The sequence below is a fragment of the Aphelocoma coerulescens genome, chromosome 15, assembly GCF_041296385.1.
Source record: "Aphelocoma coerulescens isolate FSJ_1873_10779 chromosome 15, UR_Acoe_1.0, whole genome shotgun sequence".
Taxonomy (NCBI): Eukaryota; Metazoa; Chordata; class Aves; order Passeriformes; family Corvidae; genus Aphelocoma; species Aphelocoma coerulescens.
The window spans coordinates 9,333,696-9,360,635 of record NC_091029.1 but is presented as its reverse complement, the minus strand read 5'-3'; the positions used below and the strand labels follow the sequence as shown (position 1 = coordinate 9,360,635).

Here is a 26,940-nt window from a genome sequence, read left to right as displayed (position 1 = left end):
CTGCTCCCACCCCCTCAAGTGTTGAAAACACTTCTCCATCTCCACCAATATAGAGAAGAACTCGGAATTTACCATGGTAATATTCCCCTGTACAAGAGTTCCCCTTGCAGAAACTGCTTCAGACAACATTACAGCTTAACTGTCTGATCTACGCAGTTTGAAAGATGCAACTTTTTTACAGAGTTATCATTTCTATGGTTCTTGAATAACTTGTATGAAAAAAAGCTCAGGAAAGCAGGCTGTAAGTTCTTTGATCCGCTAATTTTCATAGGTAAAGAAAAAACCCTGTCATCTAGATTTGTAGCTGAAAGCTTGTATAAGCCTTAGGATAAATGAGATTGCTTGTAGAAAATAGTCCAATAGCTCCCAAAAAGGAAAGGTCACCCACTACAGCACAGATCACAGGCAGCTTCTGTTCTGTGATGTTCCACTCACTATCAAGCACAAAATGGAATCGTCTAATGCAGAAGAATGTAGTTCTCATTCTCAGCACTCTCTTGCACATTTCTCTCTGGATACTTCAAAATACAGCACTGGAAGCAGGAAAATAATACTTGCATCTGTACATGTATTAATAGACCACATCAGCTGAGAAGCAACACAGAAGGAAGCGCTTAACTGCAGGAATCTTGAGCAGGAAAATCCTAATTCATTGTTTCCCTGCTGAAGAAGCAGAGCACAGCTGAAGGATCCCTAGGTATTGCCTGCCCTTTCCACCATCACACACAGGATTTAACCACGCACTGACAAAGGAGCAGAGCCCCATCAGCCCCAGCGTGGCCCAAAGCCAACACACACATATCCCATTACACTGCTGGTGCCTGACGACAGGCTGCAGCCTAAACCCAGAACACTCCCATACTGAAATGGCTACAAGACACTTGATCAAAGATAGAAGGAAACATTACAACAACATCTGAAGAAAAGCAAGATGAAAATTATGATGATTTCAGATTACTTTACAAGACAGTCAAGAAGTCAACTCGTTCTTAACTTACTCCAACACTCCAGAATCACCATCTTAAGTAGCAAGGGTAAGTAGTAACAGAATCTTTCTTATCCACTTATTAACTCAGAATACAAACCAGTAATTAACTTAGCAGGTACAAAACTGTATACAAATAAACTGCAAATCCTACAGCCTCAACTATACTGCTAACTGAGAACAGTTTTGTATGTACTCTACTACTTAACTACATTAGGGACTTATTAGTTCACAATACAGAATAAGAGCTCTGATTTGCATTACTATTTAATGACAAAACTCTACTTCTTATGCTGATTACAATATTTGTTTAACTATAAGATATATCATTGCTTAAACTGATCTGCTCTACTTTATTTTAACTAAATTATGGCCCACTGACAAAAGCTCTTTTGAGCAGCCTAATTCTAGGAAGATGCTACAAGACTGGTATCAGTCTATGTTTTCTCAAGAGCAGTCAGCATCCTCATATACATCTCCATTTTCCAGATCATATTTTTGTTAAGTTTTGAAGATGCAGTTTTACAGTGCAGTAAAATTAGATTTAAATTTGAATAAGATTATCTGACAGCAGTTTTTAATGTAGAAGTGAATGGAAATGAAAGGGCAGGAGTCTGGCACACTGTGTATATTTCTATCACTGCACTTGTGGAAACAATATTTGTTAATATTCTATTAGAATGTGCCTTTCAGTACAATAGAAATCAAGAACCACTGTCTGTTAATCAATCCCTTGCTGTCAGAGATGTTCAATACAGTCTCACAGAATTCTATCCCCTGACTGGGTCATACACTTTATTCTTTCAGGACTGTGCAATTTAAAATTTTTTTCTTTACATAGAAAAAATGCCACTCAAGTGACCAAGTTAAAAATAAAGTTAATGAACAAAATATTTTTTAGACTTCTTGAAAATAACAAGAAGTGGTTGTTTCAGTGTACATATCATAATTCATACTTTAATATATTGCATAGATATTTGTTCTTTTTTCATTACAGACAAAAAGGTCAAAACACAGAAGGACAATCAAGAAGAAATATACAGTTGGATCTCCTCATTATTTGTCTAAACCAGATTTCTGAAAAGAATATTTTAATATTTGTTTTGAGGAAGATGCTGTTAAAGCCCTGAACATAATGTCCTAGTTCTTCTAATAAAAACTTTCCCCAGAGAGGTAAAGACTCCACTAACTTGTGAGCCACAATATTCTGCACAAGTGCGAGAACACAAGAATATGTAAGTGCAGCACATTCTGAAGGTGTTCAGAAGCTCAGATTTAATATCTGTTAATAAATCTTTTGGTATTACCCAGTACTTGTACTGTCTTGGCAGGTTTTCAAACATTAGCTCTACAAACCCAGTTTAAAATAAAATCAGTTTCTGAAGATACAGTATGAAGAGACACTTGTCCCCGTGCTGAGGATGGGACAGGTACTGTACTCTGGAGACCCATTTAGCACTCTCACAACACAACACACAAAAATCAAGCACACTGAGAAAAGCACAGATTTGCAATGCACATCACTATTGATATTGAAAAGTTCCTCTCCAATCGAGCTGAATTACAAGTATTTTTTTTTAGCCTTCCCTTTCCCAACAGCTGCCTAAATACACATAAAATAGTACACGACATAGAAAGAGGGACATCATACCTTTCAACATCTCCCTGCTTTAGTGAGGAAGAAACAAGCTGACAACAATTCAATGCAACAACCTACTCCAGCTTTCCTCTCCAACCTCTTCCCACTTGTTGCCAGGGTAACCAGTGTTTGCAGATGCCTATAGCGGGCGCCTGGGTTCATGACTTCATCACAGTTAATATCCTCTCCCCATCTCTTTATACAGAGAATGCACTACATACATTTATCCACACACTATAAGCACACAGATTATACAACACTGCAACCGTTTTTATACTGAGACCATTCACTTTGCTATTCTGATGTATATAAAATCAAAAATAACATCGGCAAAAATAATCACTTGGCAATTTGAAGATGTGGAGAAAGTTTAAAAGCAGTAGTACTGCAACCAGTAAGCAGCCACTCTGGTCCCTCTGCACTGAACACTTATTAATTTGATTTCATCATGCTGTCAGGTATGAGACATTAACATTAGTGTTATAAAACATTTCGTATGGAGTTTCAAAAAATTCTTTAGTTGTGCACTAAATCTCCTACATTACCACTGAAAGGCAAGCCCAGAAAATGTGACTAGCACGTGAAAAAAAACATTTTCCAGTTTCTGACAGAAGCAGTTTGAAGTATTACAGCACAAATATGTTAAAGAATATAAGCAACACACAGTGCATGCAAAAAGCACCATTTCATTGTAGGAAAGAAGAAGGAGCTGAGCTTTGAACTCCAGGACAAAATATTAACATAGTTTCAAAAGAAAATACAAGGAGAAATGAACAGACAACAACCTCGAGTGCTTAAATAAAGCACTTGCACCACTTGCCTTCATCCCTCTGCAAAACACCTTCCCCAGCAGTTCTGTGTGTTGAGACAAAAAGCCTCAAAATACATCAGTAGGATTTAGCTGATTTGTACTACCTTGCCTTCCAATCACTTCAAAAGAGTAAGGATTGAATTCTATGTGCCTACAGACTCTAGGAAACACTTATCTTCCTCGTCCCAGTAACAACTGGTTTACTCTGTACTAGTGGCCACCCACAGCACATACAATTGTTCACACAACTCATTTACCATACAAGGCAGAGACTATATTTTTTTTTTCCACAGTGATGAAAACGGGTCTGATCCTTTGCTCCCTGACATAGTGGAGTAAGTATCTTACCACATTTCCAAGAAATAATACTAATGTGAAAACAATTCATTTTCTGTATTCCATCTGCCTTGCCCTCGAGTGTGCTGGGAATTAATACCACTTTTTTCCCCACACAGCAGTTGAAAGGCCATGGAAAGCCTGAATTTGAAGGAGCTCAGAGTTTCCTTATGAACTGTGCTTCTAAGTCAGTGGAAAGACTGCACTGGAACACAGGTTGGCTCAGCTGAACAGAGTTAAGGATGCTGAAACACAGAAACAACAGAGCCATTAGCCATGAGGTATGACAGCACAGCAGACAGCGAGACTACCTAGTTCACCACAGGATGTGGCAGGTATACTTGGTAGCCTTGCTTTCTCTGAATTAATTCCAAATATCTTGCCATCAAATTTATTTCTGAAAAAGCACTGCCAAGTTATAGCTGTAGAAACAAGTATTTGACTTGAAATGCCAAATGCAGGAAATTACATTCAAAGCTGACACACAAAGTCGTATGCTAAAAATTAAGCATCAGAGTAATTTTGGAGGCGAAAAGCTGCAGAACGCAAGTTCTATTGCCCCCTGAAATAAAAGAAATTCAAGCAGTCTGGTGAACAGAAGTTTGCAGTGCAATAGCACAGCACAGTGCTATATTTATCCCTAGGTCCTGAACAGGGAGAGTGTACTGTACAATTATATGAGACATACCCCAAAACTCCTCCTAATGCTGAGGTCAGCTGTCACAGAACATTAGTGAGACTAAAATTTAAAACAGGTGGTTGCTTTGAAAGTGCTTCCTGGAAATAGTCCCTGGCCCATACTAACTCCCAGATCCCTCTAACAGCCATGCTGGTGCCAATCTAACAGCAGAGACAATGGAATTCCTGTGTCCAAAAACATTTCCTGCCACCACCAGCTGTCCTAGAGGTGCAGAAACCTGGCATGCACGTGGGTAAAGAAGTTCAATCCTAACTTTCTCTTTTTTTTTTTTTTAAACAAAACTTCAATTTAAAAAAGCAAACAATGGGCTTAGATCAAAAAGACAACAGCCTGATATTCAAATACATGGACTTTCAAATGGCATTATCAAAACACAGCTAATTGATATTGTTTAATATCTGACTCAGCAAGGACACATCATCTGGAGAGGACCACACAGCAACACCTGTGGACAGGAAGAGTCATTTGCAGTCTTCTGCTTCTGAATTTTCTCTATGAGTTATCTAACAGAAGCTGTAAGACCTTTCCTTCACCATCAATATTTCACCCTCCTTTGCCCTGACAGCCAGCTAAGCACAAGGAAATTAGCAAAAGCAGCTGGGAGAAAAATCTCTTAAGTGAATGTAATGACACCCCACAATTTTCTAAGTACTTTGTAAGCAACACAATACCTGTGCAGAGGACTTATAACTACATCTCTCTTCAGTCTGCCTTTGTGCAGGAATATATGTAAATTTTATGCTGCTGACAGCAATCTAAAACTAGTGAAACTGAACCATATTGTAACCATACAGCACTGCTACCACATTCCTTTACAAAAGACCTCCACAAAATGTGTTTCAATAGCGCAAGACAACCATAGGCCAGTGACTCTCCAGGATTTTCAAGGAGATCTAGGAGTGCACAGGGCTAGAGAGCCTCCTGGAGCACAGACCTGCCCTGACTGCATTAAACCCCTGGCTCCATACCAGCACCTCACCTGCCTCTGCTGGGCAGCTGCTGCCCCTGCCCTATTTGCTCGTACTGATCCAACACAGGTACATAAAAATTATGACAGTTTTAATGTCAAAGGATTTTCTGCACAACGCTGGATTGAATAAATAAAACTTAAGGAATCTGAAGTGTAGATATCAGAAACAGACATTAAGTGTACTGAAAAATTCTTCTGGAGTGAGTTTGTTTCAACAGGAGGCAAATCAGCATACTTTTACAAGAGGAAGAGAAAGAGCCATGACTGACTGGTACTGTCTGAGCACTGCAAAAAGGAATTAAGAAGTCATTCGCAAACAGGAAACCCCTGCTGACATTCAGCAGTCAAGTTGTTTTCAGAGTGCACCCATTGTGAAAAATAAAAAGCTTCATGAAAAGCACAGATCAGACAAGGGGAAGTGAGAATACCAATGCCAAGGAGGCTGAAACAGCAAGAGATCAGAGAGATCCCATGCAGAGCTCACTGGAGGAAGCCTGGCTGATTTCCATTGATGACTCTTCAGTCACTAACAGGTGGGCAGGAGCTTCTACCCCAGGACAGTACCAATAGTGTGGGACTCCATGCATTTAAAGAAGGGGTTTTAAAGCCTTGGAGAAATACAGCTTTGGGAACTGGGGAAGACAGCTATCAAACACCAGAACACATCAACATTGGAAATTAAGGAGAAAGTAGTGAAAGCAAGATGCACACAAGTGACACAAGAAAATAGAGCAGAAGAACACATGCATTTAAGAGAGAACCTTCATACCAGGTAACTGCAATATGAAGGCAGCTCATATGAGGCCACTGGTCCTCGGCCCGCCTAACTTTTTCTGTTTCGTCTTTTTTTGAGTCATCTGTTGAAAACAACTCTGTGCTCTACAGTACAATTTTGAATTCAACAGAAAAAACAAGGTAAGACACTGACTGAAATTAAGAGGGTTGAATGTTACTACTTAGACTCATTTAAAAAGTACCTGAAAATGTGAATTGAAATGTGTCGTTAAAATAAGGCACAGCCAACAGGGACAAATACTTTTGTGTAAGAAGAAAGTTGTCAAAACACTGAATCACAGGCTCTTAAAATCTGTGTTTGTCTTTGGAAATTCATGACAAGGAACTCAGAAGCCACTGAGATCAGTATGAGGTTAAGCTCAGCTTATGATGGCAAAGTACAATCTCCACTATTTCACTCAGAAACAGGAATTGTGGATGTCCACTGATGTCTGGGTATCTAGAAACTGTAAGGAACTAAGGTGGACCCTTGTGCCACGCACTTTTAACACAAAGACAGATGCTGTCAATGCAAAATGATGGTTTACATCCTCTGTAATAATGCCTTAGGAGAACGTTCAGTCTTCTCAGTCTTCCGAGAACCCACTATCAATTTAAAGTCATGTATCAGTTGCTAAAATAAACTAAGTCGCAGACTTCTGGAAAAAGATACTCCTTGCACCTAGAAGTTCTCCTATTGTGGTGATGCCATACCTTTATTGTATTTTTATGTAAATTTTCTGTACCCCAATGGTTCATCCCTACCTCCCCACTGCTATTCCCAGTTGGTTTGCCCCAGACCCAAGCCGCTCCCCCGGTGCTCCCTACATGGTTGTTCCCCTCCCCTTGTTCTAGCTCTTTCCCTATCAATCACCCAAACCCCTCCTGCTGTTCCCGAAGGTTCCGTGTCCATCACCTGAAACCTCCCAGCTTACCCTTATATGGTCCCCATCAACCCCCCAAGACCCTACCCCTCTGGATACCTCCCCCTTTGGAAATCCCCTAAACCTCGACGCCCCATTGGGGCATGTGATCCCTTTCCCTCCTCCTCTTGAGGCTACTGGCCCAAGGAAATGTCTGTCCTCGTCCATATCCCTACCTAAGGATTTCTATTGGTCCCCAGTTAAGCCATCCCCATTGTAACACCTCCCTTTATAAGAGGTTCCCTGGAGCTGCTCGGGGCTTGTCCCCTGTGAGTTGCCCCCAAGAAACTCGGATTACTCCCTGTGGCAAGCTTCCTGGCTACTTTTTATCCTCTCCCTCGTCAGGACTGCTGACAGCCATTGTGCCTGGAGCTTCAGGTCCCCTGGGCGGAGCTGAACTCCAGAGGAGCAGCTTTAAAGCCAAGAACCTCCGGCTGCTCCCCACTCCTGCCGCACACCGCAGGGGCTGGCCTGGGCAGCGGCGGTCATTGCGACATCCTGTGACTCCTACACCCAGTTATCCTACAGGGTGAAATGTCACATTCCAGCACTACTGAACATTACGGAATTCTTAGGACTTCCCACTTAAAAACCCTCTTTAATTGGAACATTTGCCTTTCAAGGAGTCTGCAGCTGCCTACATACACTTAAAACAATTTAACTTCATTGATCTCTATGCAATAGTCTGCTCACCTTTTCCATGCAGCTGTCCTCACCTGTATTTATTTCTTGTGCTTCTGAAACTCTCAAAGTTCTACAGGTTAAACTATATTTATACCTCTACTTGCCCTGTTGTGTCCATTTCACAAACATCTGAAATTACAGCAGGATATTCACATGGCTTATGGAGTGCCACTTCCCTGCACAACACAAAGAATTGTCTTCCCTAGCTTTGAATTTCTAAGTTTGGACAGCTTTATCATGACCTTGCTTGCATATTGAAGTGCTTAGGCCTTAAATGGACAAAAAATTAATAGTGGGGAGTCTTCTACTCAGATTTTATATTCCAACTTGGTAAATACCTGGCTTTAAGCAAAACACAGAACTTTAAATAATCCTAGGTACAAAAACCTTCTCTTGGTATCAGAACTGTGAATGTTTCCTGTTCATTCCTCATAAAAATCATTATTGCAATAAGACAGCAAAGAAGAAAATGTCAAGACTTTTCAGCAATTTAGAACAGTGTAATACTGGAACAGTGTGACAGGCTGGAGGGAGCTTACATTAATTGTCCTATTTTAGCTTCCCCAGAGAAATGTTAGGCTGAGCTACGAGGGCTAACAGTCCCAAGTACATTTATACCCAAATGTAGGAAGGTGTCATGCTGAAACTGCCACCATCACCACTCTGCTGCTGGACTCCATCACGCTATATTCTCTACCAGTTAGTCATGCACTAGACAAAATCTCAGGAAAATATTTACATAAGAAGTGAGTGGCATAGCATCAACATTGCTTGGAAAAACAAATCCTTTCCCTGGGTGAAATCAGAGAAAATGAGAGCAGCTAATACTCTCTGATGTGTAATACTTCCACGTGAACAAACATGGTACACGTAGAGGTGATGAGACAAAAAAGTTGAAAACAGTTTACTCTAAAAATGGGAGGAGTTTTTACCCAAACAGAACTAATGGAAGGCAGATGAAAAAGGATTGTAACAGAATTATAAATAATTCTTTTTAGGGGAGGTGGATGCAAAGGTAGGAGAATTAAAAAGAAAAGAAGAAAGGACACAGCAGTAATTGGTGTCTCTCTCAGCTAGAAAAATGACCTGTCAGGTAAGAAAGCCAGAAAGCCAGATGCAAACACATGCATTCAGCACTGGGCTGAGAGCTTTGGAGAGAGAGCCTCTTGATCTTCAGACAGTTTCACAGGTGTAATTCTAGCAGCTAACCCTTCCATCTCCCTCAATCAAAATGATGTATAGAAAACATGAAAGAAGAACGAACAATATCTAACTCTACAACCTTAACAAAGCTGAGAAAGTCAAAAGATTAAAATAAATGTTCCAATCACTGCGACGTGGCCTGGGGAATTGCAGAGAGGAAAGCACATCAGAAATGCTCGTGAGTTCTGTTTGAAAACCAGAAGAATGCATGTGTTCTTATCAGCATTGTCATTCCTACACCAGTTTCCTTAGTAAGTACATAACAGCTTCACAGAGGATTCATTTTTTCCTCTCCTGTTGTCTACCCACAAACCTGAATTACTCCCCGTTGAACAAGCCTGCCAAGACATCTTATGACACCAGGCAACTCCATTCTTTTGCTTCCCAAGGACAGTAACAAATGTAATTTACACACAGCCTAAGCCATTCCTTCCTTATCACTCCCCTCTTCTCTTTTCCCTTTCCAAGACAGTCTCTCCCTGGAACTGTGAAAAAGGAAAATTAGACAGATATAATACCACTGCTGATACTGGATGTTAAATTTCAGTTTTATCCTGTACTCAGAGATTAGCAAATTGGGAAAACCTATGTCTCCCTAATTTGCTCTTCACTGCTGATGAATTCAGACTATGTGCATTCCAGTACCAAGGCTGATTACATAAGGAAAGAAATGACACAGAGAAGTATAAAGACAAAAATTTCACAAAGTCACAATTCCAAACTAAGAAAACATCCTGTGTCACAGATCTGGACACTATATCCACTGTATCTTCATGCATCATTTTCCACAATACCTGTTCTGTATATGGTTCATTCATAACTTTATCTGGGCTCCCATGACTTTGTCTAAGGCATTTTTTGAGTACTGCCGGGCCCAGGTTTGTGAACAGATGGAGTGAGCACAGGCAGCAGCAGATGCTTTTTCAGACAGTGTTTCTGCTAAAGTTGCAAGAAAGTACAGGCTATGGCAGGTGCTCTGCCACCTTAACATGCACAGTGTCCCACAAATATTCCCAAGCACCTCTTTGGGCACCCAAGGCAAGTCTGAAATTGGGTCTAATCTTACTTCATTCCCCAAAGTGGATCAGTATTGCCTGGCACAGAGATTTTTTGGCCGCTAACAAGCCAGCCTGCCATGGTAGCAGTAAAGCAAATGACAGCATTCTCATTTATTCTTTCCTCATCTAGAAAACCATATAGAACCAATTACATAATACAGTCATAAACAAATCACACAATCATGCTATAGAATAAATAACATTTGTTCGGTTTCTTCAATCCTTTCTTGTGCTCTAACCTGGCACATAACCACACCAGGGCTATAAATAATACATTCCAACATTCTGGTCCTTTCAGATGCTTCTTTTCTGAAATGTGAAAAGTAATAGTGATGATAAGCTAACTTTATAGACCATGCAGAATCTGTTTATCAATGTTATGTGTCTCCACACACACATATGCTGGGCAGTGAGAGCAGTGCAGCTAATTATGTTAATCAAGCACTTCTAAGACAGATGTAGGCTGCCCACCAGTTTATTTTAATTGTAATCACTTTAAAATACCTGAAATCTTGTAAAAAGTTAAAAGAACTGGATCCTCAACTCATTGAAGAAAACAAAACAATTTTAATTTTAATGCTGCTAGAGACTTCAGTTCTCTAAAGGAAATTACTATTTTCAGACTGCCATTTCATGATTTCACACACAAGTTACACAGAGTGGTCACTCTTCTAATCTAGAGTGGTCACTCTTCTAATCTATCCTACAAATTAATGTATGTATTGACTATGCAGATGCACCTATTTCAGGACCAAGACAAAAATCTGTGTAGTCTTTTGAATGTGGTGGAGTGATCAGGAAATGGGACAGAATCAGAACTCAGGCACTAACTCACCATGTGGCAACCGATTAGAGGGGGCCAAAACGTTCTCCCTGGCTGAGACTTACCGCGAACAACATCACTGATGCTGGGGGCAGCCTCTGCGCTCTGACTCCGGAGGTGCTCAGTGTCCCGGTGTGACTCCTGCGAGGGCGGCACTGAAGATGCTGAGGAGGAGGAGGATGAAGAAGAAGAGGCTGGTTTGGATTTGGAATGCAGATCATTCAGTCTCAGGAGATTTTCAGGAGTCACAGTGTCTGGATTCACTGGGGTAGGATGCAGTGTGGCTGGTGCTACTGGGAAGAAGCCCTCTCTGTTGTCCTTCGTATGCTTTGGGGTTGTGGGTGCTTCTCCTGTCGACTACACAAAAAAAGGGGGCAGCAGTGAGAAAATGTCTTTGTGTCACTAACTCTGTGCCACCTGCTTCAGTGACTACTGCAAGCAGCACTTTTTATAGACAGAAAACACTCTCTTTAAAGTGAATATAATAGTGACTCAATCACTGTTATGAAGAAATCTTTTCTCCTTTATGGATTATTTTTCTGTTCTTTATCGTCTATTTATCAAACTAGCACTTGAATGCTTATTCACATTTACAAAGTCTAATTTAACACATCCCTCACAACATAACATACTTTTCTGAACTCTGTAATTAAGCATGAGTTACAATCTCCTGTAAACAGAAACATATTTCTTTCATTTAAAAATATGTTGACAAGTGCTTGACCTGAACAAACAGATCTGCAGTGCTTTGCAAATTATCACAAGAAATAATTCTTAGTGAATGATGTGAGAAAAAATGGAAAAAATAGAAAACTGTATTCGCTTGTGAAACAAGAGATCAGCATAACTCCAAATCATAAATTCCTGATAACTGCAGACCTGAGTAACACTGACATCCAGTTGAAACAGGCTTGGGAAGATCTGCCTGTGCAGAAGTAAGAGAGGCACCAAGAGCAACGCTGTTCTCCAAAGCCAGTGCTAAAAATTTAACGTGGTCTCATTTATTATATAGACAGAAGGTAGAAGTGGGACATAAATTCACCAAAGAAGGGAATAAAAGTACCCATAAAACAAGTATCTTCTCTATAACTTTTATCAGTAATCAAATAAAGTATTCTTGCTTGTGAGACCACAGAAAGCATTTATTTTACACTCTTTATAGTCTTCATTTAATGGAGATTTATTGGACTGTAAAAGATACAGTTAGATAGAATTCTCAGATGTTTAATTGTTTGTCTCATATCTCTACCAAGAAAAGAACCCCCTTATTTCAATCATGGTGATAAGAGGTGAATGTCCAAAATACAAACAGAGTTCTGCTGTCCAATGTAAAATCAAATTGGACCCTAATGTCCTAGATGACCAAAGATTTATTACAGAGCCAGAAGAGTCAGTAGAATTTCACTGAGAAAACAGAGGAACTTTCAGGTGAAGAACATGCATACTTAAAATTCAAAGGTAGAGAGCACACAAGTACATTTTTTTAAAAAATAATTGGCAGAATGTATTTTTGAAGTTCCTGAACTTGATTAATCAATCTCTAAAAAGCATACAATTAAAACCTGCCAGATTCTATGTGTACACACACACACAAAAAAAAAAACCAACCAGCAACTATATTCACAATTACCATCCTGGGTCAAATAAAGGTCTGTTCTGCCTCTGAAAGCAGCAAGTTACCGATGCTTAAAGCATCAGCTCCAAAACTAAAGGTCTCAACACACAAATGGGATCACACAAACCTGAGGGAAATTAAACTGCAGAAGAAAGCCTTAAGCCAGAAGTGAGATCACTAGAGGAATCGTTTTCAGCTGTGATTTAAAGGGAAAGCCCTTCACACCCATGCACTTCATTAACTTGCATAATAGATGATGTAGAACCTGACATTTCTGTGCTTGTATTGTATCCAATTTTTTTTTTCCAGAGAAACACATGAAGGTACTAGTACTTAGGTACATATATGTTAAAAATATATCTGCACCTCAAAAACTGGATTTCTACAAAAATGCACAGCTATTTCCAGAGCCAGAAAGAGGACATTTGGAAAGTAACTCAGCAATATTTGGATGGTATTCAGAGGAAAAATGATTAGAGGAAGAGAGCAACCCCATGGAATAATTCCTGCTGGAAGGGACCTCTGGAGGTCTCTAGTCCAACTTCCTGCTCAAAGCAGAGCTGATTTCCCAGTTCGACCAGTTCACTGAGGGCCCAGGGCCAGTCCAGTCCAAATACTGCCAAGGAAGGAGATTCAACAACCTCTCCAGGCCCCTGTTCTAGTGTTTTACCACCTTCTCAGTGAACATTTGTTTCCAGTCACTTCATCCAAATTTCTCCTGCTGCAACTTTAAATGGTGCCTCTTGTCTGGTTCCTTCCTTTCTGCTGAAGACCACAATTCATAACCTTATCCTCCATTATTCTTCTCCCTACCAGGATGAAGTATCCCAGCTCTTTTTCCACAGAATTGAATCACTTTATTTGCAAGAAAGAATAAAGCTGAAACTAACATGATGTTTCTGACTCGGGAAAACCATGACCAGAAATTCTAATATGTAGTCAAAAAGTGCAACCTTATACAAAAGAAAGCAACAAGAACATTACTGTGTTTATGACTTTAAAGAGAACTTTCCAGATGTGACCTGGTGAAAAGTTGTCTCAGGCTGCTGTAAACAGGCAGGTTCTTCTCAACCCAATGAAATAGAGACTTAGGAAGGAAAAATAAAAAAATCTCACACTGACTTTGTTTTCTCAAAAGGGGGGATGGGGGTGGAAGAAAACGTAAGAGCCAAGCATTAAAAAACCCATTGTTGTCTACTGTGCACGCTGCAACTCACAGAGCCTAAGAAAAGGGATTTAAACCTGCTTCATGTATTTTTACTGCACTCAGAAACTGAAGACCATCGAAAAGCTGTAAGCACAAAGCTAAAATGAGCATCACAGTGAGGCACGTGTTCTTTAAAAGATTTTGGGTTTAGTGTAGGGGCAAGAATTCCAGCACCTCTGATCAGTAAGTGATGCTACTCACAAAACCCAGCTCAGGGCAGTGTCACTAACTACACTGCTCAGGACTTACGGGGCCACATTTCATCATCCTGCAGATCTCCAGGAAAACACAGGACCTCCTAACACCCAGCTGAGAAATAAACCCAGAAAAACTCACTACAGCAAGTCGTGGATTTACCAGAAGCCTTTTATGTTCATGTAGCTCTACTGCTAAACCACCAGTAAGGCATAATAAAGACTGTTTTCCACAGACAGATAGTAGGAAACTGAGAGGCAATGACAATCCTTTACCAGTGTTTTATGTGGTTTCTCATCACAAGATTGTTTTTTAGTTTTTACTTTGCTGTGGCATTAACTCAAAATTTAGTCTGTTCTGACTCAGTCAGAACTTCTCCTTTTCCCCTCTCCAATCCATCTCACCACGCTCAGTGCCTCTGTTACTACTACTATTACAAAGTGGCTTCAGTCACCAAGAAGAAACAAATCTTTTCTTACATTTAGTGTTACTTACAGAACAAGTGCATATAACTGAATTAAGATAAAAAATCTTTTATCTACTTTTTCCTATCTTTCACTGTAATTACAGGTTCCTCTAGTCAAGACTGGACTTCCTTCTAAGTTTTTAAAAAACACATGAGGCACTGAAGGGTACGCAGTACTAATTTTGTATGGACTACTGTATCAAAGTGGATGGAAGAAATATTTAAGGCTTATTAATATCTAAATTATGTGTAATGGATGATCCACTGGTTCCATAAAGACCCCACTATCTTATTTCTCTTCTATAAAAAACTTAGCAAAAATTGTTTCTTATTTTGAAGAATGTATAAAGCTGAAATTTAAATGAATAATTAGGATGCATGTCTGTGTGAATTGTGACTATTTCTTACTTAGGTTACAAAAACAGTCTCCTTATTTGTTAGAACCTTGACTATTTCAGCATACTCCTCAAAGAGTTCATTCAGCTTCACGGAGGTGATGGACAAACCCTTCCCATGTTGAAAGCTTATGTAAAAAGAAGTTAGGAAAATGCTGGAAATCCAGCTCTGGGACAGCCTTCCACCAATAAAATTATCAGCAAAAGTGCAGAATTTTTTTCACAGATGTTACTGGAAAAAAAATAGCTCCCTACAGTTTCCCAGTGAGGCACTTCAGTAGTGAGACAACAGCAGCAGCAAAAAGAAATAGAGCATCTTTAAAAAGAAAACTTTTACTTTGTAACCTGTAAAGTCACAAACCAGAGAACCTGACCAAGGATTTATTTTTACCACACTTAATGTTTTTTCAAAACATTTGTCAAAAAACAAAGAAATCCTACAGCAACCTTCCCACTGCTGCTTTTGGGAGGGCTCACTGCTCTGCGGCTGTGGGAAAAATTAGCAACCAAATGTTCCAAAGAAAGGGAAAGTGACAGTTTTCCCAACAAAAGTTTCCTAATGAAAAATGCTGGAACTGCAACTGTTACATAACAATTTTTTGTTTGTTTTTTGTTGTTTCGGGATTTTTTTGGTTTGGTTTTTTTTTCAATTACTTTTAAATTATTTTTTTTTTAAATTACTCCCATGCCTGAGTTTAGCACTCTAGTGGGACTGAAGTCAGAATCCACCTCACACAAAGGTGTGCCTTTTTTAGAAGGATACCAGCACATCCCCACAAAGCCTGGAAGCTGTCACACAAACTAACTGAACAATATGCTGGCCACATTCCACAGTAGTACCACTCCAACTCCTGCTCAATATTGTGTTTTAATTAAATTATGCCTATTCATTCTTCCCCCCACCAATCTCTCTACAGCAGCATTTAAAAGAAATCTCATTCAGAAGTTTTCCTCTAGGTGCATCAGAAATACCAGCAGTATCCATGATCAAGATTCTGAAGAACCTCGTATTTCTTAAAACCCCTTTATATACAGAAAATAACAAAGGTTTATATACATATGATTGAACTCTAGCCTTACTAAATCCCCTATTTACACAAATCCATGCAGGGGCTTCATGTCCTGCTCTACACAGGCAGCCATATTGCAGCAACACTTTCATACACAAAAACATCATTATTGGACCAAAAGAGATCAGGTAGCAGGATGAAAAACATTAATATACAAAGTAAAAGATAAAAAGTGTCTTTTCTTTCCTTCATGTTCACTTAATGATTGCTTTCTGCAGGAGACAGAAGGAGGAGAGCTGTTAATTATATCAAGAATACACCTCCAGGATAGAGTGAGAGGGGGATGCCATGGCAACTGGCAAATGCAATAGTGAACAAAATGGTCACCCTTTGGTAGGAGACCATGAAAGAGCTCGTCCTTTTGTCCCCCCCCATCCCCACCTCCTCCTTCCCCCTCCTTTCTTGTCATCTTTGCTGCATTAATAAAGCATACAGACAACTCAGGAAAAACAACTTTTTCTGTAAGCAGTCTCTGACGTCTTGATGTGCAGGAAGAAAAGATGAAAATTAGCAGCATGTGGGTGGAACAAAAAGGGGGAGAAAACACATGAGGTAGAAGATGATTATTTTCTAATTATTTAATATTCTCCTAATCTCCTCCCATTCCCGGCAAAGTGCCTTTACAGAAGGCTTTTAGCTGTTTCCTGAAGAGAACAGCTTGGTGGTTTGTTGCTTTGTGGGGGTTTTTTAATGTGAGAATTCGAGAAGAAAACGCTCTAGACACCCAAAGCAGTTCAAACAAGTCACTCTCAAGTTTTCTCCTTGGAAGAAAAATGCCTGAGAGCCCATGTCACTGCAGTGCTGACTGCATTCCACAGCAGAAGGGGAAAAATCCACGGGAGTGCCCTCTAGCTTCACCCACAGAAGAAAAGTTTTTTCCTATTCCAAGTGAAATATCACATTCACTGTAAGGTCCAACATAGGGACTGTACCATCACTAGACCCATGCTCCAGAGTCAATCTGAGCTTGTTGTGTGTGGTTTCAGCTGCAGCCCCCATAGACCAAACCCACAAATGATCCCATAAAATTCTTCAGTACAATGTTGTGGATTCAGACTACTCCTCACCAGCCCTGGGAAGAGGTAAACACTGGTGGAAGGAGAAAACACAACCCCTGTTTTGGAACCAGAGAAGGGCAGTTAGAGCACTAAAACAGCACCTTCACTTAGGAACTACCACTTGTATATTACAGTAGCAACAAAACTTTATAAAATCAGGGATCACCCTGGCAACCTGCCAGAAGCCTGAAGGCACAGCTCATTTCCATAACCTGATCGTGTTTATAATAAAAATCATTGTTTTGATTCTGGTGGTAGCTTCATGAAGCATCAGTTTTAATTAGACCTGACACTGAAATCTGCTGATGAGTTTTGACTGTAGGTTGAGACAGGGAAATGGGAAAAGCACTTGGAGTTTGGAATCAGCCAGTGGGAGGTGGTCATGGGTGTGTTACTTTGGAAGAGGTGAGTGAAGCAAAAGCTGAAAGGGAAGATTTGATCAGTCAGTACCAAGCAGGAAGAGTTCAAGGCTTGGCAGTTGGAACAGGAAAGAGCAGTTGAAAATTTCCTTTCTCTCCCTGACACTTCAGGGATGGAGTTGGTCCCAGAGCAAGGATTTTTTGGCTAAGGCAGCAGTGAGTCTTAAATAACTCAGCAATGCTGAAATAGTCCCTTCTCATGACATTTAGATGATATACTACACCTTGAAGAGCCAATAGAAATTTCAGCTCCTACAACACTACCCATTACTAGGGCTTTCTACATAGAGTCCCATATTCTCAGGGGTCACAACACATGACCTGGGACTTAGTGGCATTTTGGAACTTTGCCTCCGAACATTCTTGTATTTTTAGAGATGTTAAATCCAGCCCTCTGTGCAATGTTGATTTTTGCAATGTTTTAAGGTATTTGTTTTATATAAATTCAGTTCTCAGGATTAGTGGTACATTATATCCCAACACACAACCACAGAGTTTTAACTGTCATGACTTTCAACGCTGGTGAAAGGTGTAATTTTAGTATTAAGGAATTCAGTATTAAGTCCACAGTAATAAAAATACCTTTTCATATTGCAGGAAAAAAGAAGACAGATGGGTCTTTAAACTGAAGTATCTCCACATGCACTTATAGAATAATCTGTGCAATACAAAGCTTCATCCTGGCTTGTACTGCAGTAACTTTCCCATATCAGTATGTCCTTAACAGCATAAAATGAAGAATTTAGTAAGAGCAATTTTAGGCAGTCAGTGGAAAGGCTTATTAGGAATTCTCTAATTATCTAGAATCCTTACAACTGCTCTCTGCCAATATGTCTCCTCCTTGATCCTAAGAACCACATATTTAAGTAAAATGCTACTTCAAAATCAAACTAGTCTGCCTCAATCTTTCATTCTCCCTCAACAAGGCCTCCTTCATATTCCATTTCCAGGGACCATTAATTTCATATGAAAATCACAGTTGGCAAGACTAAAAATATAACTCAGAGCAATAGATGACTGCTTTCAGGATCTCTGCAAATCTTTTAGATAACACTCTCAGACAGAAAAATCAAAGAAAAGAACAAGAAACCTTCAAAATGCTGCTTGATCAGAAAGCCAGTTAATCTCCAGTGTAACTTTAGTTACTTGACTACTAATGACACAGCAACCACCACTGGATTTCAGCCCATTTGATACATGTATATCAAAAGTCTTGTTCACACTTAAGAACTTAAACTGCAAAGGACAAAAAGTGGAGGAATTACTTTTGGCCACACCTGTTCTCTACAACATCATTAATATCAGCACTTAAGAATGTTGCATCACCACTCGGTAGATTGTGAACCAAAATGTGCTGAAGTTGATGAATCTATCACTTAAAAAAAAGTATTAATATGGAATACTGAAAGAAATGTCCCAGCAACTTACCTAGAATACTATAAAAGAATACTATAAAACTTACCTAGTTTTATATCAATTACTGGAATCTCCCTATGGAAAACACTCCCATTTCTCCAGTCCCCCAGGAGCACTGGAACTTATCATAGCAAGGTTTTGTACCACTTTTTCTGCCTTCTTCAAAGCTGGAAGCCAACCTTTCTAAGCCACTTCCCATGTTTTTAGCTGACTTTGTAGAAGGTGATATGCCTCTCATTGGCTTGAAACATGTTAACAGTGCATCACTCATGACGACTACAGAGGATTTCTGAAACCAAGTCAAAGGGTCACAGCATTGCCAAGCTATTAAAAAGATTAGATTTCATCACAAAAGTGTAAGGACCCACTTTGTCCAGTTCTGCTTACTGCTTGCTGTAGTGTTTCCTGCTTGTGCCTGAAGAGGCAGAGAAATAGATTTTAAGATAGTTGTTAAATACTTAGGTTAGAAACTCTGACTGGTCTGGAAGAAAGTAGAAAAGCCAGAATTTAAGTAATGCCTAATTTTAGTAGCAAGTGAAAACTTTCATAAAGAAACCATATAATGCCTGGAACTGTAAAATACAACAGCCAGCTGAGAAAGACATATATCAAGGTGGATTTTGTGCTCATTTTTTTTTTTTTTTACTGTCAATTTCTTGGATAAGTGACTGAAGAACCACAGGCCCTGCAAACCCACTCAAACTATCCAGGAACAAAGCATTTCCCTGGGCTGCAGCAGCTCTATACATGACATCATTTGCTTACAGAAGGCAAATACTTGCCAATTTTAAATAAAACAGGATTCAGGCTGTTGAAAACAGACAGATGTCTACAAGAGTGGCTATTCCTGTGTCTCCACACTAATTCATAGTGCTATACGAGCAGCTTCACACAGCTTGCAAGATCCTGCTAGAAGCAGATGAAAATGAGACTGCAGGATGTAATAAGCTCGTTAGCTGGGACTGCTTCCTAAAAGGGAAAGCTTCCAAGCTTCCAAGTGCAGCATGTTAAGGGGCATGTTTTATTTCAAGTGATTTAACAGGAAATCTTACTGCTTCCAGTGCTGTTAAATTCAAGCTCACCTATTGTGTCTACACTAGAGATTAGTTTGTGTGTAGGTTTTTCACCTTTCTCACGTTTTGTCACATGCCTGAGTAACCACTGACTCTGCTGGAAGAGCTTGAATAGCAATCACATTCCCAGAACCTTCAAGAAAGCCCAGCAAGGAACTGGGCTGACACATGAGAATTTGGGGAGTGGTTTTTAAAAAGGTGAACACATCCAAAAAAGCAACAGTAGCATTACTTTTTAAAGAAGCTTATTAGCAAATTCTTTTTATTTTGAAGTCATAAATCACAGTGTGATGACGTCTATTTTTTCCCCAAAATAAACTGAAAAAGGCTTACCATGCTGAGCTAACATTTATTTATTTAAAAAAATTTAAACCTGAAATACCAGACTACAAGCAAGCAAACATGTCTACTAGAATAAATACTTCTCTTGACATTTCTGTTCATTACTGACTTCCTGAGGGGCACAAATTGGAGAAAGTTACTTCCATGAAAACCTAACAAAGAAAAAAACCTATCATTTCTCTTACATCCTCTCCTATTACTCTGCTAAGAGGTGCACTATACAAAAGCACATTTTAACTGAAGAAAAATTATGGAAAATACAAATCTAGTAAATACTTTGGGGCTGCAAAATGAATACCACTAAATATGTCATTCATCCAGTTTTCTTCTTGGCTTTGATTTCACATTAAGGATAGATAAATAATGATCCCTTTAAAGCTCTTATAATTGTTTGCTGGATAAACCCAAACTACAAGCTAAAAACAAACTTAGGAACAGTTGTTTTTAACAGAGTTAAAATCAGATTCTCAAACATGCAAGTTGAAAGAAAAGCTATCTGGTATCTCTGGAGCAGAGTGCAATGGTAGCAAGGGAAGAGCTGATGAGGTTGTAGCCCTTAAGGAGCAGAGAGAAGTAATTACCATCCATGAAACGCTGGGATATGACGTGGACATCAGGAAAATTGTAGTGTGCCATAAGTATTTCAATTTGAAGATGGTTTGGGGTTTCCCCAACAGCTTTTGAGCACAAAAACTATTCTTCAAGCCTGACATAAACAGTAGCAATGACCCTAATAAAGGGGATGATCCTCCTACTAATGTAGCCCAACTTATCTTAGATGACACCAATACAAGGAAAGTAGGTATTTCTAGGTGCTGCAGACACTAAGCAACAGATTTGCCTGTACAGACTCATAAAAGCTTGTGAGCAGCAGTCAAAGGCTTCAGAGCTTACCTGTTTCTGTGCTGATGCTCCCATATGCACCTGGCAAAACTTGACTGCCTGTTCAAGCGCTGCTTCTTCATCCACCTGAACACAGAATCACAACTAATGAAGTAATAATTACTTAGCTAATGTACAAATCTAATTAAATTGAGATGAAATGGGGATGTAGAGCATAGGAGCAAGGGGAAGAAGAAGTACTTCTACAGCAGAACGCTGACCTTAATTTACTGAGGAGCATATATCCAAAGATAAATACTCAGCTCTCTCAATTCAAACTAACGTTTAGCATGAACAAACACCGCATAACTGGTACTACAGCTCTTAATTCATTTCAGAAATTTAGTTTCAAAACATGGAGGGTCCTACTCCCCATCCCCAGCAACGGTCTTGTCAAGAGAATGGTTCTTTGGGAGATGTTTATCTCCCCAAGTTTTAAACAGATACAGGGCCCATTTCATACTGCTTGGTTTAGCAATTCCTGTTATATCCTAAAACCATGTCTGAGGCCACATAGAGAAATGACAATTAGTCATACAATACCTGCTTAATCAGCATGTACGTTTCAGACATGATCTTCTCAATTCTGCCCAGATCATAGGCCATAACCTTCTGACCTTGCTGCCAGACTCGATAAGCATCAAGCAGAAGTGTTTTTCCAGACTCCACATCCTCAAGTAATTTCCTCTTCCTGCTTGACCTCTGGACAGGTTCTTCTGTAGGTACTGCTTGCACAATTCCTTTAGCTGCCTGCTGCTGGTGTTTTGAGCTGATACTTAGCTCTTCCAAGGAAAGTTCTGGAGTCCGGCTCTCTGGAGCTCTGTCCTTTGAGATCCTGCTGGACTGGGGACGGTCTGGCTCACTGCGTTTACATGAAGAATCAATTTTTTCAGGGTCATTGGAATAGCCATCAAAATCCATAGGCTCAACTAAGCCAGGACCAGGAAGCTCTTTAATCTCCTTGTCATTCCTGTCCTCTTGTTCCAATACGTCCATAGCATTGGGAATTTGTCCCTGGGTCACTTCCTTTACTCCATTTTCAGTACTGTGTACTACTCCATCTGATAAAACTGGCTTTTTGGGAAGGACATCTTTTCCCTCTTCAGCACTAGTTTTATTGGAGACGTCTGTTGTCATCCTTCCTGAAGCAAGGCTAGAAGACTTGGAACCCTGATCTTCTGAAACCTTAATAAAAGAAGTCATTCTTCTCTGTTATCATTGAAATCAGAAAGCATTTGAGCACAGCTGTGACTATCATAAATATTGACACGTACCTTTCATTATTGCTTCTGCTGAAGAAAATGCATTTATTCTATGTTCATTCTTTTTTGTTCCTTAATATTAATTAATCCAGGCCTCAAATCTTACAATTAAAAGTATTTTAATAAGTGAAAACACCACAGAGCAGTGTCAACAGCTCAGGCTGAACTGAAGGCACAGTGTTTATTTTCCCTCACTACTTCAGTCCATGCTAAGGGATCCAACTAAATGAAATGCAAGGTTTTAATTGCACAAATTTTTCTTCTAACATATTGAAATCAAAACCAAACCTGTTTCTTTGTTTCTTTTGGCAGCTGCAGATCAACCTCAAATTTAAGAATCTTTCCTATCGTTCGTACATAACCTTCTGGTTAATAGATCAAGAAGTAGGCAAAACCCTGCTATAGTATTTTAATTTTTGTACCTTTACTTCGGTGATGTTCCAAAGGTAGAAAACCTCAGTACATCATCTCTTCTTTCAAAAATTGATAATGATACAATTCTTCCATCCAGATTTATGAACAAACTATTTCATACACAGAGTTCCAGTGTTCTTGAGGATGTTTTCATTTAATTTGTTAAACCTGTAGTCTATTAACTTGGAAAACCCTTAGGAACAAGTTCTTCCTTGAATGTATTTACCAAGTAAAGCTCCAATATCCAGATCCCTTAACCTGGAAACTGATTAGCTTCTATATGACTTTTAAAAACTAAATCTAGATTACAATTATATGTAATAATGAGTGTGGTGCTGTCAAGGACTAGCAGTGAAAAGTGGCTAGGTATGTAAGACCGAGTTATCTGTTTTGCAAGAGGAATCTTAGTTCATTTTAAAAGGATATTTCCCATAGATCCCACCTGAAAATGGAGCTCTTGTACACTACATGTATCTACCATTATCTGAAGATTAAGCAACAGTCAGACCAAACTTATTGCATACCATTTTTAAAAACTGTATTTGTTACTGAATTTCAAAACCAAAAAACAACAATGCTGGAAGAAAATTTTCTGTGTAGTGGCATATAAAGAAAAGGTATTAGAAGTAAGTGCTTACAAATGTAGCCCTTCAGTCAGAATGAGTAAACTGAACACTGCAAAACCTAATTACTAAATTACAGCCTTGAAGTGCAATGGTGCCTCACCTGTGTGAGATCGTTGAGAGTGTCCTCCAGCACTTTCACTGTGAGCACAAAGGCTTGTTGGGCCAGAACCTGGCGATCTGCATCACGCAAGTACTTCCTGTGCCACAGCAAGAGAGCAGAAGTGAAGTTAACTGCCAAAAGCTTACAGGACTCTAAACGCAAGAACCAGGACATTGAAAGAAAAACAAGAAAAAGCCAACACAACAACTTTAAAACAAGAAGAAAGCAAACAAAACATATACAGGTGCATATTGAAATATAACAATACAGGGATATAACATTTTAGCTGTTTCCCTCCACTTCTCCCCTCACCACAAGCATCAAAGGTGACACAAACAAAGCAGAAGACAGCATGGGCTGCAAACAGAGGGAAGGGGAGAAATGGGAAAACACCAAAAAACCAAACCCAGAGCAAACCAAGCAACCAGATTTACAGTTTTCTTGTATAAAGCCTTCCGTGCCCCTCAAATACTAGCTTTTCATTCAATCCTTTTTTTGAAAAGGAGTATTATAGTTACACAAAGCTATGTTGAACTCTCAGGTGATCTTCATGTTCTGGATAAAGTGTGCATGTGAGATTAAGGACATCAGCAAATCCTCTCTCTTTGATCATATCAGTTGCCTTTGAACCTAGGATTTTTAGAGCTAACACGTGGGTGTGGTACTACCTTTTTTCCTAGTTAGTATTACAAAAAAATTATATTGTGTGTGTAAAACATTCACTCCATAGCTTCATTTAATTTACTAAAGCACATAACTTCAATGTATTCTGACACAGTTTTAGTCTGCTTTCAAGGAAAACCTTTCCAGCTGTCAATTCCACCTAACCAAGTTTAATGGAAAACTTAATTTCTATTTCAGAATTAGCTGGTTTTATTGAGAAGGCTAAAAATCAAGTAAATAACTTTGAAGGGTACTATTTCAGTCAGAAGGCCAACATTTTTAATACACATATTTCCTCTCTATGATTTTAGGTTAATTTGGTAATTTTGTACCTTTTGTCTGAAAAGCAAACCATAAACATCTGACTCCTCATTAGTTCAGTAATAACTAAAACCTCCCTATTTTTAAAAATAGGGTTGTTCCAGGCATATACCAGACACACCCAGAATATCTGCATTGCTACGTTCCTCTAACAATTGCAGCTCACCATGGCTGGCACTGGCTGATCCAACATGTCAAAATATTTGTTTTTTGAACTCAGTCTAGACTTATAAATAACATAGTATTTTTAGTACAGCTATGGGCTTGCTTAGGACAGAATTTAAACCTTCTATGGTCCAGCTCTTCTGCTATGCTAAAAGTCAAAGTATTTTTGCCTTCAAGTTTGCTGAACAAGTGGTGACATATTCCCAGACACACTACAATCCATGCAAATTCACATGCACTCACACTCAAAAACACATGAAGAAACCTTCAATGCCTCCAACTTATTGCCATCAATCATTCAAGTTTCATTTCTTAAGCATTTTCCAGAGACTCATTTCAACATTTCCCACAGGGCAACCTACTAGAATTTTACCTCAGTTGCTTCTATGTTTTCCTTGGATGTTTATTTTGGTCTTCCCATTGATACGAATCCACATATAGCTCACATTAACAGCTTCTTTTTTCTTAAATAAGGTTAATGCAATTAAAATTAGATCTCCCCTGAACAGGATAAGCTTTTTAAATAGCATCAGCTGCCAAGAGGTGCATAACCATTGTTCAGTCCATCAAGGATTACAGGAAGGCAGGATGCTGGGCCGTGACCTCCTGCACTGGACTCAGCTCTTATGCAAGAGCGAGCAGAGGGTGCACAAGTCACGGCATTCTGTTTCCCCAGTGAATCCCTCCACGTGACACAACACCTCTGTAAGCCTGTTAAGGCACCTCTAAGGCTGCTCTGAGTTACAACAGAAATGCAGAGAAACTCTAGGCTATATTAAAGAATCGTAATCCTGAGAAAAATTAACCATCATTCCACTATGTTCCCAAGGGAATCTGTCTAAAGACTTTTTTTCCTAAACAAAGAACAGCTTTAAATAAAATAGTCATACAGCGAACAAAATATATTCAAAGCTTTAAAAAGTAATGGCTTAAAATAAATCTATCATACTTTCCCTGATCAGGGGTCCTCTGCAGCATAGATGAGACTTTGAGCAAGGTGTTGTAATCCTTTAGCTGTGACAGCACATTCAGCAACAGGACAATTGAGCGGTTCATATGAGACGCAAAACTGCCCGGGCGGTCGATCTCATCCACGGGGATGCGCCAGATTCCCTGCAGAGAAAGGAAAAGAAACATTTAAAGAGGGATCCAATTGAAAAGGACAGAACCATGAAAATATGGGTCAGATTCCACAGCATGTTGAATTGCACTGAGGGCCAGCAGAATAATGGACAGACAAAAGTTGTGGTCCCACAGACAGGGAGATACGGATTTAGATCTAGATCTGAAGTCAACTGACTCCTGCCAGTAGCAAAAGAGGAAGGCTCGCAGAAGCCACAGCACACCTTCTACATATGCTTGTGAACTATTCCAAGAAAAAGCAAGCAAAGCCCAAATACTATTGTGCATTTTTCTTCAGTGTCAATGAACATGCCCTACCTAAGCCAAAGCTCAACTACCAACTTGAAGTAAGTTTTTCTAGCCTGAAGCTGTTAATATGCGGTCACAGCAAGTTTCTATCTTCAAGTAATCTGTTACTAAAAATCTTAGGAACTTGATTAGTGCCTTGACATCATCAGTGTTCACTATGGACTAAGCAGTCCAATAGGAATCATCAGATTCCTCAGCAGAATCCATTTTCCAGTGGCAGATACAAATACTTGGCCATACATCCTGATCCTTCTAATTAAATTTCTGGGACAAGGGAATCTTTGGAGAGCAAGGCTGGAGACTGATAGGAAATATAATTTAATTAGGGTTAGTCAGCTCAGATTTTGCCATGTGTAATAAATCTAACGAGATTGTTTCAGGTGTTTATTGTGGATGCTGTCAGCATCCTAGTCAGCCACACCTGAATAAATGAACTGCACATACTACCATGCTTGCACGTTAGGATGGGAATTACATTATGAACATTCACAAAAACTGCTCTTGGATTAGTGAAAACCCTTCCCTCGTGCTTTATTCGGTTCTGAAGCTTTTCCTGTAGTAGCTTTCTAAGATGAAAATCCTCTGATCATGTAAACAATTTTGTGACAAGGCAGGAAAGAATAGTCTCATCGATAGGAGTACCTGACTGAGAATGAGCTTGGCTTTCCAAACCTGTTCAGAGAGCAGGATATACAAATATTTACTCCTTTATCCTTGTTTAAAGGCCTTGCTTCGATTTGTTTAGCTTTACTTTCAGTGTGATCAAAACTCTTCAGAACTTAATACAAAGTGGAAGCAAAGAAAATTATTACTGCAATCACAAATGACATTTGACCAGAAAAGCAGACCCATAACCCCCTAAAATGGACCCTACCCCTGCATGTCTGCAGAAAATCTGTAGTTCCACTCCATAA

At 39.4% G+C, this 26,940-nt stretch overlaps 1 protein-coding gene across 6 annotated transcripts in view; it reads right to left on the bottom strand.

Annotated features, from left to right (window-relative positions):
* The window catches only part of CABIN1 (calcineurin binding protein 1), a 107,698-nt gene that overhangs the window by 5,111 nt on the left and 75,647 nt on the right, over positions 1-26,940 (bottom strand). For 5 of the 6 annotated variants that reach the window (XM_069030508.1, XM_069030513.1, XM_069030511.1 and 2 more), the window contains exons 31-35: positions 25,545-25,708; positions 23,447-23,543; positions 21,588-22,229; positions 21,057-21,131; positions 10,972-11,263 (exon numbers count right to left, since the gene is read on the bottom strand). In XM_069030508.1, coding sequence (XP_068886609.1) covers positions 10,972-11,263; positions 21,057-21,131; positions 21,588-22,229; positions 23,447-23,543; positions 25,545-25,708 — 1,270 coding nt within the window. Of the gene's footprint in view, positions 1-8,331; positions 10,393-10,971; positions 11,264-21,056; positions 21,132-21,587; positions 22,230-23,446; positions 23,544-25,544; positions 25,709-26,940 lie in introns of those variants that run through there. The other variant, XM_069030514.1, reaches the window with a different exon arrangement.